The following is a 15,782-nucleotide window of genomic DNA, read 5'->3' on the forward strand; positions in this document are numbered from 1 at the left end:
AATTGGTGTAACATGATTATCAGTTTCAGAAGCACAAATATCCATGTTTTAAAGACTAAGCATTAACATAAAATATGGGGGACTTGGCTTTTTAATGACGAGCACTTCACAGCCTGATTTAACCCACAAATTATGTTTAGGTTTTTGAAAGTCCCAATTTTGGTTTCCACTTTTGTATTTTCTTCAAAACTCACAGATGAAAACCAACTTCAAGATTACACTCCCAGTCTTTTTTATCAAAAGACCTCTTTAATAAAAAGATGGAAAAGATTTTCAGCAAAACCCATTTATGTTCAGATAAACTAAGGTGGTTTCCTATCTCAGGAAGCACATCATCCTCAACTTTACTCTAAAAAAACCACAACAAAACAATGCAGTAACAAGTTAAAGAATCCTCAGTCTTTTCACAAAGTGTATGAAGGCACATTTCCTTCAGGGTTGCACATTTCCTTCAGGGTTTTCCCAAAGTTAGGTCTCTAATATTTTATTTGATTCACACTGCAAACTAAGCTGTAATGATGCTGGCAAGCAGGTTCAAAACCTAGTTTGTACAGAAGTCTTAAGTGCCCTGTTCCTCCAGCCTACAACTTCTTAGAGAGGTGAGAAACCCTGAGGTAAGAAAGAGGAAACCTTCCAGATGTCAGGAACATCTTAATTTGAAATACTGGTTGCACTTCAATGACAGCCAGGCACTAACTCCCATCATTTTCTACAAACTATGCAGCAGTTGCATTAGTAGTACAATACCATGTGCATAATTTGGATTCTGCCCCAAATATGATTGAAGTTAATCACTGTGAACAGTCAGGTTTCAAAAAAGCTACAAGAAGTGAGAATACTAGCTTAGTGAATTATCTTCAGCAATTCTTCAAAGAAAACAGCTCTCTTCCCTCTACTGCCCTGAAAAGCCATACAAATAAAACGAAGAAATCAGCAACTAACCTTTTTAACTCCCAGGATATCTTCAATGAGTGTTGCAGTTTGTAGGAATGTCTTTTTGTTTGTCATCAGTGTAAACAGGAACAACACAAAGTCATTTCTTTCTGCCAGTCTCCTCGTGACTCCTTCCGTCTAGAAGGCAGCAAGAACCACAAAGACCCAGAGTCAGAGACCACCTCCACTAATTCCATGTTACAGGCACACGTTAGAGATGATGTGTTACTGAATTTGCTATTCCTGAAAGCAGGAAACACTGTGTAGATAGTGGCCAAAACTGGCTCCAGTCCTCGTTTCAAGTTAACCCTTGCAAAAACTACAGGCTACAGGATGAGAGGCTTCATCTCTAGGAGTTCTTTGCTTGCCTGAATCAGGAGTAAACACTGCATGGCTGGTAACAGGGCAGAGGGGATTGTCTCTGCTTTCCCACACAAACTGCAACCACCTCCATTTCATGGCACGTAAAAGTAGTTTTTGCCCTGCTCTCAGCTGGGCAGAGTCTGAGCAGCCAGAATCAAGTGCTGACCTTGATGGAGCTGCTGATGACCCAAAGATATGTTCATCACCAAGTTCCTTCAGGCCAGCTTCAGGCTCTGATCTCTGACAGCCAGTCTTTGCTGGAATTAACAACTTAAAACTACATTCTTATCACTTGCAAAGCTGTTTTTTAGACATGAGTGACACACTGCCAGCTAGACCAGCTCAGATACTTTCTGGGTAATTAGATGTAAGAACAGCTAACACTACACACACATTTCTGTGATCCTGAACACTTCTCAGTCAAGGGAGAGCAGAAACACTGAAGTGAATTAAACCAGCAGGAAGTCTATAAATTGCAAACTTGCTTCTTAGCATATTATGCTATTCACAAAATTGCACTGTGGTTATAAAACATAAAAATTATGTGAATCAAGGAAAAAAGTGTTCCCTCTCTGCCCTCACCCATGTGTACACAGCTACTTAGCAGTGAGAACATCAGAGACAAACTCTCAAGATTAGGTTGATGTCTTTGGAACAGCTCCAAGCCAGTAATGCCTTATTTTAATTTTTTTGTTAAACAATGCTCCCTAGGTAATGACATAATAAACTATGTGATTAAGTAAACAATCCCAAGGATGTTGTCTGAGTGCATCATCAGAGGCATGTGCTTTTAGCTTCAGAATTTTAATTGCAAGTTTATTTCCATAAGCCTTTAACCCAGCATCTTCCTTTGCACTGCTTTGCCATCAACCAAACCAATATTCAGCACATGAAGGAGCTGCAGGATCAAACACAAACCACGTTGGCAGCACCATGAATGAACAAGCTCAGCTGTAGCTCAGGTTAGCAGGCAAGCATTTTCAGTTTCAAATTTTAAGTTGGAATACAACAAAGCCTGACCTAGCCCCCCCTATGAAAACACAGATACAGAAAGATCCAAAGAAGATTTAAACTTGATGGTGTAGTTAAGAGAACAGAAATTACTCGAGTATGGTATTGAAATCTAGGGTACTTCTACATTTAGTGGAAGGAAATGTAACCAAGAGTTTCAGAGCAAGTTTCAATTATGCTTGGAATTTATCAAGTGACAAATGTACAACATGACCAGCAGAACAACACATTTCAGAGCAGTTGTACTTACACATATACACGTGTTGTACAGTATGCTTAAACAGTCCTTGATGAGGTCATCACTGACTGCAAAGAAGAAAAGAGATACTCACTACACAATGCCAAGAAACATCAGTGCCCACAGCAGTGCCATGAATACTTATAAAATGGGTGAGAATTTCAGGTCAACTCCTAGCTCTACTTGTATGTGCAAATGCCTTGGAGGACAAAAACTTTATAGGAAAAAACACTCTGTAGCTGACCTGTTCCTGTGCCTTCTTCAGAAACTGTAATTTCCAAACAGAAAGGTGTACTTGTGACCTAGAGCACTTCTTAGTCACTCACAAAAGAAAATGATAGGGGTGCAAAATTCATTTTAGAAAAAAACCACAGATCAACTCAAAATCTGACAAACTGCTGAGACACGTATTAGCTCCAATTATTAAGCACAGAGGGAAATAAAGAATTCATGCAGTTTTTATCACATATTCACTGAGAAGATTTCAGTCTAATTTAGTCCAGCACTTTAGTATTTGAAATATGTTCTCAGCACAAACAAACAACATCTTCCTCAACCTCAAGTTCCAAGCTACTTCACCTTTGAAGTTCCCTGGCTGATGGGCATGGAGCACACCATAACTCTTCCTTTTCCCAGAAGGGTTCAGGGAACCACAAGAATCACAGACAGAGGAAATGAAAAACCTGCTGCTCCAGCAGGAAATCTACTGCACCCCATTGGTAAATTCTCCTTACAGCAATCTGGAAATTAGAAGTCACTGTGACTAGGTCAGGAAAACAGCATAATTTTCATTATCTCCTCATCTCTGTAGCTCCTATTACATAAGCCATGTTTTGTGACTTATTATTAATAATTGTTGACTGTAACTATGGCCACAGTAACAATAGAAGTTTCCAGTGGTTGCAGATTTACTGATGAGAGAAGTTTGTTACACTGAGTGCATGAGCTGTGCTTTGCAACAGGTGAGTGCCCTAAATCCCACCATGAATCAGTAACTGCAGAGAACAAAGAAACCAATGATTCATTTAAGAATTCTGCTGTTATGGAAAGAAAGTAACAGAAAAACTGTTAATTTCTGTCTGAATAAGGACACAAGGCAAGAATGAAAAAAGATAAAACAGCTATCCACTTACTTTTCTGTTTCTTCTTCTGTGTAATAAGCGTTGGTCTCATGAGAATTTCTACTAAAAGCTGTAACAACAAGATAAAGAATTATGGGAATAATCATTAGGATGCAAATAACCAATTAATTTTTCAGTGACAAATCCAAACTTAGTCCTGTCTCTGCTGAAGTCACAGAGGTGAATAAAGGAAGCTCTACAACCCAAACCACACTGGTATCAAAATTACATTGACAAAAAAAAATTATTTCTGCATGGTAAATGACATGAACAGTTGTATAAAACAATAACCAACTGGCAAGTTTGAAGGAACTGGAGTCTGTAAAGAATGTAATTTCACATGCATCCTGATAGCATCAAGGATGGCTATCACACACCTCCCAAAATTAATCTTTAGCACTGATCTGCAAAGAGATGAAAATTTGGCAGAGCCTCTCTACATGTATTTTACATGTACTCATCTAACAGGAGGAGACACAAGGTGCTTTTGTTCTTCCCTGATGTAACAGCTGTCAGAATCCAAACATATTTTAAGGAATATTCTATCACACATAGCACACAGAGTACACTGCAAATTTAGTGCCCTTCAAAGTTACTCATGCTTTGCAGTCTAAAATACTGCAATACAGAATGGGCACATGGCAGACACAGAACCAGCAGAGGAGACCACTACTTCCTGCAGTAGGATTTGCAAAACCACCTCACACTGGCTTCTACCACTCCCTTTAACCAGATTAAATCCACTGCCAAATCTCTGCCAGAGTACCAGGTAATTAAAGTGTATTTGGTATTTATCACCTCCAGCCCAAGGAAAAAAAACAAACCGGAACCTAAACAACAAAAACCAACCAACCAAAGAATCCCCAACACACATTTATACATGAAATCTAAAGCCATTTTTTGTGCATTATGTTAAAAGTACTTCCACATGAAGTATCACTTTTTCCCCTGTCTTTAAAGGAAAACTTGTAATATTTTTTACAATGTTCTACACCACTTGGGTAGCTGAAGGTTTTTGTCCTGGGCTGACAGTGCTGCAGCAACTAAAATACTGCTCATTTCAAAACAACATAAGCTAAATGAAAGTTTGACAGAAGTAGAGGAATGCTAAGCATAGGAAAAGTAGCAAAGACAGTTTGGTTTGACCAAATTAAATTCTAAAAAAAAGAATAAAAAAGGGAAGAAGGTGTCAATTAGTCCAATAGAAAATTCAAATCATCCATTTCTAAGGAATGGGGGCACATCCCAGTGTCTGCCCCCAGAAAAATGAGCAAGCTTGGCTAGTTATGCAATGAAGAGTTAAAACAAATAAACAAAGAGATAAATTGCCAGAACGTCTACAAAAACCTTGAAGTTCTGCTAAAACACTTTTCCACAAATGAAGTAGCCTGCCTATGGGGTCCCATCTTTTTAAAATTAAAAACAGGCTACCTGAAGGACCAGCCAGGTTTTCTAAAGCATGTAAGAAAAAAGCACCTCACTTTTGATGATTTACTACCTTCAAAAATACACCCTTTTTTATATTTTGAGTATAGGACCAGGTACAATTCTAGTTCTGAACATAAGACTGGTAGTCAGTCTGTAGTTTGCATTTTAGAAGCTTCCAAAGGTTTCCAAGACCTCTCTTTAGATATTGTTGAAAAAACACACTCACATCAACTCCTCCAAATAAATCAAATGTGTATGTATTTGGGAAAGTGGACTCTTGAGCAGCTTTTCTATCTTCAGTAACATATGCCATGGCTTCCATTGAAAGAAGTGGGGAAATTTCCTGCACGTAGTAAAAGAAAAAAAAATGAAAATATGGCTCAAAAAGAAAACAATTCATCAGTATAAACACAATTGTCTCTGACTATCTGTGTGATCTACTGACTCATCTATTACATGAATTCTCAGCTCTTATCTACCAGCCCATTCACAGATACTATCATGCAAACACTGTAAAAAAATTAAGAGTATGATTGTAGTAGACTTTAAAGAAAGCAATAACAAAACCATCCCTTGCTTCCAGGCAGAACAGTGCAGACAGTACCTTTAAGATGCTTTGGCACTGGGAGAAATCACTGTTGGGGTGGCTCTGTTCATACAGCTTTTGCAGCAGTAAGGGAATCCCATTCCATTTTGCTTGTTTATCTCTCTCCTTTAACAAGGCTTCTGTGATCTGCAACAAAGGAAGAATATAATTGCTATTGTGTCCAACCAAGAGAACAACCTCATCACCTCTCCAAAATACCAGTATCAGAGAATCACAGGAAAAAAAGCTGATTGTAGAGGGCACCATCACAAAACCCAGAACCTCTTTCCTTGCAGTAATTTATCCAGAAGTGGTAGCTGCAGAATTTTGGACAGTCCAAGTATCTTAAACAGGACAGGGCCTAAAGCAGATGTTACCATTGAGAGTATTTTATCTCATTCTGTATTTTTATATTGAATAAATATTTTTAAATGGGAACATATTAATCTCTAAATAATTGAATTAGTAGAATTCCAACTGGCAAGTCACTGAGGGAAGAAACAGATGCCCCTGACACTACCAAGAACTACAGCAGTCTAAGGAAGAAAGAGCACTGAAGATGGAAAGGCTTCCTTACTCATTACATTCAGCTAGTAATGAGCATTTCTACAGCCAAGTCCCTGAAACCATTAGTGGTCATAGCAATGACCCAAATCACTAACATTTACAAGCAGACTCCAGAAGAATCTATCAAAGAAACAGTGAAAAATTCCTCTGGAGTCTTTGGCTGGTTACAAATGGAGAACAACAACTAAATCAGCAGAACAAGACTGGCATTATCCTCTTGGAAGCAGTCTGCAGCCACAGAAGAAGAATACCTTAGCATCTCCTACTACATCTGTGCAAACTTCCTCCAATTTTTCTTCCTTCTCACTAAAATAAAAAAAAAATTCTCAGTATTCACCACTCTTGTTCTACACCAAAAAAAAAAAAAAATTAAGTAGCAGCACAAGACTGAAATATTCTTAGAATCCACAAGATATTTTGAAGCTTGAACACTTCCAGGTTACTGCCAGCAGATGCTAGAGAGGAGAAGCTCTTTAAAGTTCACAATCCACTTAACACTTACCAAACTGCAACCCCCCTCCTTAATGATACCTCAGAGGTACTGAGACCAGCCCTGACTTCCCCTTGTACAAAAAGCAAGGCAGAACAATAATTATAGCCAAGAAGATTTTTACAATTTTTAAAAAATTCAAATTTAATTTAAATTTAAAATTTAATTCAATTTAAAAATTCAAATAAAAAACAAAATTTAAAACCCCACACCAAACCTCAGGCCAGCAAGACAGCATCTCAAATGCAGCAATTGTGGATTCTTTCTTTGTCCTAGACCTAAACCTGCAAGCTGCTCTAACTCTGCCTAAGTCACTCGTGAACCTTTCTGTGGTTCCTGTGCATTGTTTCCCTCCAGCCTGCTGCAATGTTCATTGTTAATATTAACAGCCAGGAAATCTTGTTTCTTATTGTTTCAGCCAAGACATCCTTCTCCCATACACCTCTGTGTACAATTCCAAAGAGCCATTCAATTCCTGATTAGTCAAATAAATGCAAATGCACTCCAATCTCTGACTGAGAATTTAACCCTTTTCAAAGGGTTCTCTTCCTCCCCAAATCCTCTGATTTGTTCAAAACTAAGAACTTCAAGGCTCTTCAAGTATCAGGTTTTCTTGCTACCAGGGCTGATTGAAGCAGCATGAGCAAACCTGGGACATCAAATTCTCCTGTTTTTAACTTGTCTCTGCTTTCTGATTAAGAGTAATCAAGCAGCACTGCCGGGGGATGACACAGAGTTCCTTCTGAGGAGGCCATTTACACAGCAAGTGGCAGATTCAAACTATGAAGTCAAAATGGCTTCCCATTTTGAAGCTCAAAATGAAGTCACCAGCTCTTCTGAAGTCACCAATTCTCATTTCTCCTTCTAAGAACCAGCACAGAGAGGGCAAGAGGAGCTCTACCATTACCCAACCTCAGGTGTGGGAGGAGTACACAACCCCACAAGGAGGCAGGGACCAAATTAATTGCTGAGTACAATGCAAAGAACATGCAGCAAAATGCCAGGAAAAGAATCCAACTCCCCAACTACAGCTGATGTGGAAGATACCACAGGCAACGATGACGTGGATGGGCTGCAAGCTCAGGTTCCAGTAGCACAATGCAGAATTCAGCCTCCAAGTTCTCTACGAAAAGGCCAAAAGCCCTTAATTAATGCTAAAACCTTGTTTTGAGCTTAATATCCCATTTGGCAATCACTCTGTGCTTCTCAGTTTGGGGCAAGGTCCATCTCCACTCTTGTGCCTGCACCATTAGGTCTCCTGTCCTGCACTATGAGAGTCACTCATGCTGAACTGCAGAAAACTTTCAGAACTGAAATTCTGAAGAAAAGAAGTAAATGTTTCCTTGCTCTCATCTCCTTTCAAGTGCTTTCAAAAATGAAAAAGGAAAAAAAAAAAAAGTTTTTCTTTCTCTTGATTTAATACATGTCTTTGGTTTCATGGCAAGCTCTAACTTGTGGTCCCAATTCTGTATTTATGAGACTACTCTGGCTCAGATTATTTCCATTGTGGCAGGGTGGTGGTTGCCAACACAAAGATTCTGAATCCTGCAGATGGATTAAAATTCAGTTAAATTGTAGGGGGCAGTCTTTAAAATAATTTGGTCAAAAACTCCATCTCATCATTTCTGTAATAGCAATTAGTCAACAGTTTTTAATTTTAAGCAAAGTCAATTTCCGACTTGTTCTTTCTGGGCAGAGAACACTGAATAGTGGCCAAAATTACACTGAGTCTTCCAGGGCCCCTTTTCTCTCTCTCCAGCATTTTTTGGTCTCATCAAGCAAGATAAACCCAACCCAACACTGATTTCTTAGAAACTTGCTTTTATTCACTGAAAAGTGCAGGATAAAACCTCTGAATCTTGCATACAAACCTTGAGAAGTCAGAGGTTACCTAGCAAGAAGGGGAGGCTGCAGGAGCCCAGTTGGAAATCCCATAAATTAAAAGGGTCTTACCTAACCCATGACTGCAGTAGTTAGGAACCAACACAGCTTACTGGCATTAGAAGATGACAGAGTAAATACCAATTACTGGGGAAACAAAAGAACCAGGATCAAAACTTTCCTACAGCCTGGTACAGCAAACCAAACTTCTACAAACACCAAGACACCACGCAGTCAGTCGTGTCTCAGCAGTTTGCTGTAGCACATCCAAGTTTTGAATCACAAAACCCAGAGGACAGGGCTATGTGGCTCTCCAGAAGTGGTTATAACATTCCAGACAGGCCTCTGGGACAGGGCAGCACGTAGGAGCTCAAGCCCAGGCACAGACATCCCCAAACCACCTCATGGTCCAAAGCAGTTTGTGTGATGCCAGATTTACTGAATGATCTTTCCTGATGATCTTTAAGGTCCCTTCCAACCCAAATCACTATGATTCTATGAATCTGTTCACCAGCCAGGTGATCAGATCCCCAACCAGAACCAGCTATCTCCCCTGCTCCAGCTGTGCTGGAGAGAATCCATGGCAGTGTGGATTCCATGCAGAATCTCAGGATGGTTTGGGTTGGGAAGGATCCTGAAAATCATCCAGTTCCACCCCCCTGCCATGGGCAGGGACACCTCCCACCAGCCCAGGTTGCTCCAAGCCCCATCCAACCCGGGCTGGAACACTGCCAGGGATGGGGCAGCCACAGCTTCTCTGGGCAAGAAGCATCATCAGGAGAATCAGCAGCATCCTGTAAAATGGGACTGCTCAGGGAAGAACATCCTGAAAGGGCAATCTAAGGAGAGGATATAAGTACAGAGTTATGAATGTGTCACCAAGCCCATCCATGACTGCAAGGTAGAACAGACTGAGTGGTTTGCTCTTTAATGTCTTCCAAAGGACAGGAGCCCAGGATTTCCCAGGAGATTACCCCATAGACTGACAACTACCATAGGAATTCTTTCCTACCCTACCACAGAGTTTAAGTAATTTTTGTGTGTAATTTTTTCTTGAAAGTATACAGAGGGCTGCACAAAGACACTATACACACATCTAAATGTGCCTAAGTGTCTTTCTAGTCCTCCTGTGCTTTAAACCCCTTTAAGACACCCCACCATCAATTAGCATAATAGTCAACACCTAAATCTTCATCAAGTTCTATTGCTATGTGTTAGTATTTACTTAACTCCATCTCTTGATCAGTTTAGTTCCCCTTTCCTTTCTCCCCCTCCCCTTTGCTACAGTATTTGGTGTTGACTCCCTACCCACCACAGCTTTCCTCCAGGCACAGCCTCTCCACAAGCAGCTTATCCTCCCAGCTGCTTTGTGCCCCTGCCCCTGCCTGAGGTCAGAACTTTGTCACCAGCCTCACTACATTTGTCACTGCTCTGAGATCTCTTGTAGTTATGATTCCTTCAAAATTCCTCCCCTTTCTAGTGAGGATTTGCATTTCCCTTTGTGTTTCTGCATTGCAACAATTTTTGTTGCCCTACAAAGCTCTGATTTTCCCAACCTTGTCTCAACCACTTCTCCAGGCTGTGGTCAGTGACACATCTCCCATAGCTGCTGACCAGCTGAAGGGCCATGAGCACATTACAGCAGCAGAAATAGGACATAAATTCCCTTTGCTCTCCAGAGCAAGGAGGGGAAACACTTTTCTAAGAAAGTTGAGTCTATTTCACAATTTACCCTTCAAACATTTATCTCACTGCCTGGCTGAACACTTGCTACAGGAGGGTGTAAAAAAAACTTAAAAGCAGAATTTCCATTTTCAGTATTTTCCATGACTGTTTCTGAAGTACAAACGTTCTGAAAGTTTAAAAGGAAAAAGAGGCACAAGATTATTGATCTCAAAAACCAGATGCAAGCACATGGTCTCCACATATTTTTTAATAAAATTGAAGCCTTTCCATTTCACTTCCTTCAAGCCTTTTAGGCTGCACTTTTTGAAAAACAGGAAGCTAATATTTGTGCAATTAAATATTTAATTTACCTCTGAACAGTAGTAACTTAGAAAGTCATCTCTGACAGGCTGCCAGGAGAACATTTATTCAGTATTTTGGGGAGTGCCTTGTCATCCCAGCTCACTTTTACTCTTCTGATTCTCTCCTCCATCCCATGGGGGGGTGTGAGTGCCTGGCTCTGCTTAGCTGCCAGCTGGGCTTAAACCACAGAAAGCCCCCAAATTTTTACCCATAGAGCACCAATTTCCAGCCTCTCTCCAGCTGCTGGATTCCTCAGAGTGAGCACTAAGTTTCCCATAACTACTGCTTCTCCGTCCTCCACAACCCTGGATGGAGTCCACCATCCTTTCTCCTGCCAACCCAAAAGCCAGGCATGAACCCAGGGACGTGGTGTCCTAGGATAAAACCTGCTGTAGCTTCTAGCCAGGTCTAACTATCCCCATGATCCCCAGGAACTGCTCTACTCCCTGTCACTGGAGGAAGAGAAAGTCTACCAAGACAAAGTCTTGTGAATCTCAAAAATCTCACAGTATTTTTAACTCCAACACAGATCTTGAACACCAGCAGCTCTTCAAAACCACTGCAGAATCTACCAGACACTAATAACAGCTACTAATGCTTTGATGATCCTGCTCTCAGAGAAAAATATATCAGCTAAGAGGTAAAATTGTATTAACTTCTCAGTGATTAGTCTTTCCTTGGAACTGCCCACATTTCTTGTTAAATTAATTTTTGACTGAAGGCAAAATCTGCAGGGTTTACTAAAAAAAAAACCAAAACAAAAAGGGGTGGGGGAATAGGCAAGGACCTATTACATCTACAACAGCTTTCTTCCCACTCATTTTCAGTCCCAAAAAATAAGGCTACCAAAGTCCAGCACCACCACTTTTGAGCATTTCTGGTGTATGACAGAGCTCTGGTCCCTGTTATATAAAAAGCAGGTCCAGGCCTTCCAGCACCCACTAGCTGTCCTCTACTGAAGAGGTATAAGCCTGCTAAGACCCATACAATTAGAGCTACTAAAGTGGATTATATTTTCCTGAAAGGTTTTTTTTGTTGTTGTTGTTGCTGCTTTAAGAAGGAAACAAAACTGACTAGAAAACAAAATATTTCCTCAGAGTTAGAGGGAAATTACTACAGATTACAGATCAACTACAATGACAAGAGCTGGAAATTTGGATGTCCAAGGCAGAAAATGTTTCCCTTCCAGAGAGAGGGTTTTGGTTTGGTTTTTTATTTTTTCTTCAGTGGATAGGGACTATTCTGCTCAGGGAAGCTGTTACTCCTAGGAATAGTGGCTCATGAAATACAGCTGGAAAAAAACAGACTATTTTTTCCATTCAGATTGTTTCAGCTAAGCCTTGGCAATCCTGGGAGAGTGAGACCAGTGCTGACGATCTGCTCTTGGGACTGCACCAGGAGCACACCAGTGCCAACAAATCACTGGTTACCCTGTTATTATGCTGCTCTGCCTCCAGAGATTCCCACAGCTGCATCTCACTATCTCCTGCTTTCATGTCATGTACATGCTTTTCACAGTTGGCTTGCAGCAGATGAAGTGTGTGCCCTCTTGCCAGGGGGATCTGAACTTGGATCAGCTGAGCCAAAATGTTCATTTGCCTTCAAGGAACCACAGCACCAACCCCGTCAGGTCTTATTTACAGTGTCTGTGTGCACCCAGCAGGGCTGTGCCAGGAGAGGGACTGCAGACCAGCCAATTCCCAAGCAATCTTTTTGCCTTGTTAGAAAATGTGTGTCACTTCTGGAAAGTTGGTTTCCTTCTAGTGTAGCAATATCTGAAAAGCCTCTTTTCATTTGCTCTGTACTCAGTGCTAGGGCAAGGTTATGCAATCTGAGAGCAGGGGCTGAGGCTTGCATCCAGGGCAGCAGCTGATGCTTGCAATATGGCTAAAATGGATGGATGAGCTGATCACATCAGGAGATCCTGAAATCTACTTGATGTATTATTAACAATAAAAGCAAAGAGACAAACCAGCAAGAAAGCTATGGCTTCTGGTAAAGGAATACAGCTAGAGCACAGAAGGATGCAGATTTCAGAGCCTTAGCTGGCCTCAAAACTGCCAGATATTCAGGCAGCCAGTGCTGTCAGAAGTATTTTTATGTCCCTGTAAACTCAGACTGATGAAGTTTCAGATATATGCCTGTCAACAATTATCCTTACCAATTCAAAGATAAGTCCCTGCTTTCCTCATCCAAAATGGATCTTGAGATCACCTAAAAATAGCACACAAAGCTTCGTTTAAGAATAAATGCAACTGCTGCCCACAGAAGGGTACTAGCTGTCTCCCGGGGATCAGATGCTGAAATCCAGTGACAAGGTTGTGGGAAAACACTACTCAGATGTCAGGGATCTCAGCAAGGAAGGGTGTTTCCCAATCTCTTCAAATTAAGCTGTTGAAAAGGGTTTCTCTTCCTGATGGGAAGCAGTCCCTGCAGAATATGAACCAAAACCTCCCTGCAGAGAAGGAGAAAAGGAAGCTCGGAGGGCATTCCCCCCAACTTGTTCTTCTAGAACCCAACACAGCAATTTGGACACTTGATCTGCTCCCAGACTTTGCAGAAGGGAAAGAGTTGAGAAACTTCAGCAAGGGCATTGCCACTGAGGAGTAACTTGCAGGAAAACTGCAACCATTTTGATTAAAAAAAGAGAATTTGAAAAAGCATCCAAGATGGCCTGATACTTCTATAAAAGTTACATCAAAGTGGTTTATATTTAGATCATCTACAAACAAAAACCTGCTTCAAGGTAAAAGTACAGAGACAAATAATTTACAAAGCCCTAAATCACTCGGGCAGTTTGGGGTTTTTTTTTTCCCCTTAGTCTGAGATTTATCAATGTATTCCTACAGCATTTATGGAGCACTGGGAGCCTCAGGCATCCAAGCTTCAGTTTTTCAGAGCAGCACCATGATATTTAAACTTAGAACATGAAACAAAACAAACAAAACCTCAGTGACAAAAAAAAATCCCCCCTCACACTTTGGCATCACAAGGAAGAAGATACAACAAGCAGAAGTTTCCTCGATTACTGCACAAGCCTGTTCCCTGGGTCAGCAGTTGCTTCCAAGAATTGATAAAAGCCCCAAATTACCACCCAGCACCACTGCGTTTCTCAAGCAAACCAAAACCCAGAGCAGAAATCCCATCCTAACAGATTGAGTCAGTGCACAACCCTGGACAGGTTTCTCTGCTGTTGATCTGGTTGTGGGAGAGGGAGCAAAGGGGAGCAGGCAAGGCAGTGAGACAAGCAGCCACTCTGTCTGCATGAAATGCAGCCCTACAACAATCCCACAGAAATAACTTCCTGCAAATGAGACAATACCAGGTTGAAATCCACGCAAACAATGGGCTTTTTTTTTTCTTAAGTATTAACCAAACTTTGACCTTTGCCAGCAGTACAATAAGGGCAAAAGATCTAGTCAAAATCTCCTGCTCTTCCACTTATCTCAGCCACAGCAAGAGGCAGGGACACTGGTGGTGAACAAGTCTTCTCTCAGTAATTACCCAGAATCCTTGTTAATCAGGGAAAATACTGTTGTCTGCACTTGTGAAAACCACTTAGTGAAATCCCATTTCTCTACTCCATTTCAACCCTTTTAAGATACTTTAGCTCAATAAATCCCCACCCAAACACAAGTTCTTTTATCCAACGTTTCAGTTTCCATCTCTTTGCATCACGCTGCATTTAATCTGTAAAACACATGCCACTTATTATTCAGAAAAAAATAAATTAATAGCCCATTATCCATGAATAGCTTCCTTAAAAAGGCAGGACAAGCACACGGTTGGCACAAGCCTAGGTTAACAAGCTGATTTCATTTCTAGGCATTTCCCAGCTTCATCAATTGGGAAAGATGGCAAATTTGAAACAGACCAGAAATTCTGCAGTTTCATGGCAAACCACCAGCATAAGCCTACCCCACTTTAAAGCTAAAAGGTCTGCTAGGATCTCCTAGGTCCCCTAGGATCATGAGGATGCCTTTTTTCCCTCAAATACCCTTAAATTTCGACGCTGTTATGGTTCCAGGCTGAGCTTCCTTTCTTTGCAGGAGAAAGCCCCAACCTGGGTCACCAACCGAGGCAGCAGAGGAGCGCGGCTCATCCACAGCGTGGCAAAGCGCTCGCCCTGCTCCAGGCTTCCTACAGGGAGACCGAGGGTGGGAAGGAAGGCAGGAGAAGGGGCACAGATACATCCGTCTCCCACGATCCCACCAGCACCAGAACCAAAGCCTGGCACATGGGCTCGAGTCGGAACCGAGAGGCCCCTGTGCCAGGTGCCACCCCTAGCGCAGGCCGGGCTAGGGTGGCTCGGCTCTTCCCGGCTCTTCCAGGTGAGGCCTGACAGCCCCCAGGGGGTGCTCAGCCCCGCCAAGAGGCCGCGAGTGCCGCCGAACGCCCCCTCCCAGCCCCCGGCGGAGCGGGGCCTTGCGGGCCGTTGCCCGAGGCAGGAGGTGCTGCAGGCCTCCCCTGCCGGAGCCCAGCTGAGAGCTCTCCCCGTCCCCTGAGGAGCCCGCAGCCGAACCCCGTGCCCACCGAGGCCCCAGCGAACTCCGGTGTCCCCCATCCCAGGTGCCACCGGAGCGGCCTCCCCGCCCCCTCCCCGCTACAGGGCCGCCCCGCTGTCCCGCCCCCCACCCCCTTACCTGCGCCCCCCGCGTCAGGCCGCAGCCGCTCAGCTGCCCGTGCCGGAGCTGTGCCAGGATGTTGGTGGCCGCCGCCCGGGCCCCTCGGCGGCCCCCCCCGCCGGGCCCCCGGTCCCCTCCCGCCGCCGCTGCCGCCATGGCCGCCGCTGCGCTCGGACCGAGACAAACAGGAAGCGCCCCCTCCCCCCGCCGCTTTGTACGGAGCGGCGCGAGGGACGCACCAGAGCGCCCCCGCCCGGGCCCTGCGCGCACTGCGCCGCGGGGAAGGCTGGGAAATGTAGTCCGGTTAGGGGTGCGCATGCGCAGGGAATGCTGGTGAGGGGGAACCGCCGAGGGCGTGTGGCCACCACGGCGTGAGGGGAGGTGGCCACAACATCACAGAAGAATATGGGTTGAAGGCCGCGCCAAAGGTCATCTGCTCCAATTTTGGTCGCTCCTGAGGGTGCTGAGGCGGCGCCGGGGGCTGCCTGACCCCCCCCTGGCAGTTCAGTGC

At 43.1% G+C, this 15,782-nt stretch overlaps 1 protein-coding gene across 1 annotated transcript in view; it reads right to left on the minus strand.

The window, feature by feature from the left end:
* Positions 1 to 15,453, minus strand: part of TRPC4AP (transient receptor potential cation channel subfamily C member 4 associated protein) — a 33,502-nt gene extending 18,049 nt beyond the window's left edge. The window contains exons 1-6 of the mRNA XM_030462898.1: positions 15,290 to 15,453; positions 5,699 to 5,827; positions 5,321 to 5,437; positions 3,679 to 3,736; positions 2,558 to 2,613; positions 943 to 1,071 (exon numbers count right to left, since the gene is read on the minus strand). Coding sequence (XP_030318758.1) covers positions 943 to 1,071; positions 2,558 to 2,613; positions 3,679 to 3,736; positions 5,321 to 5,437; positions 5,699 to 5,827; positions 15,290 to 15,427 — 627 coding nt within the window. The 5' untranslated portion in view covers positions 15,428 to 15,453. The remainder of the gene's footprint in view (positions 1 to 942; positions 1,072 to 2,557; positions 2,614 to 3,678; positions 3,737 to 5,320; positions 5,438 to 5,698; positions 5,828 to 15,289) is intronic.
* Positions 15,454 to 15,782: the final 329 nt, after the last annotated feature.

This window comes from Calypte anna, chromosome 20, assembly GCF_003957555.1.
Source record: "Calypte anna isolate BGI_N300 chromosome 20, bCalAnn1_v1.p, whole genome shotgun sequence".
In the NCBI taxonomy this organism is placed as follows: domain Eukaryota; kingdom Metazoa; phylum Chordata; class Aves; order Apodiformes; family Trochilidae; genus Calypte; species Calypte anna.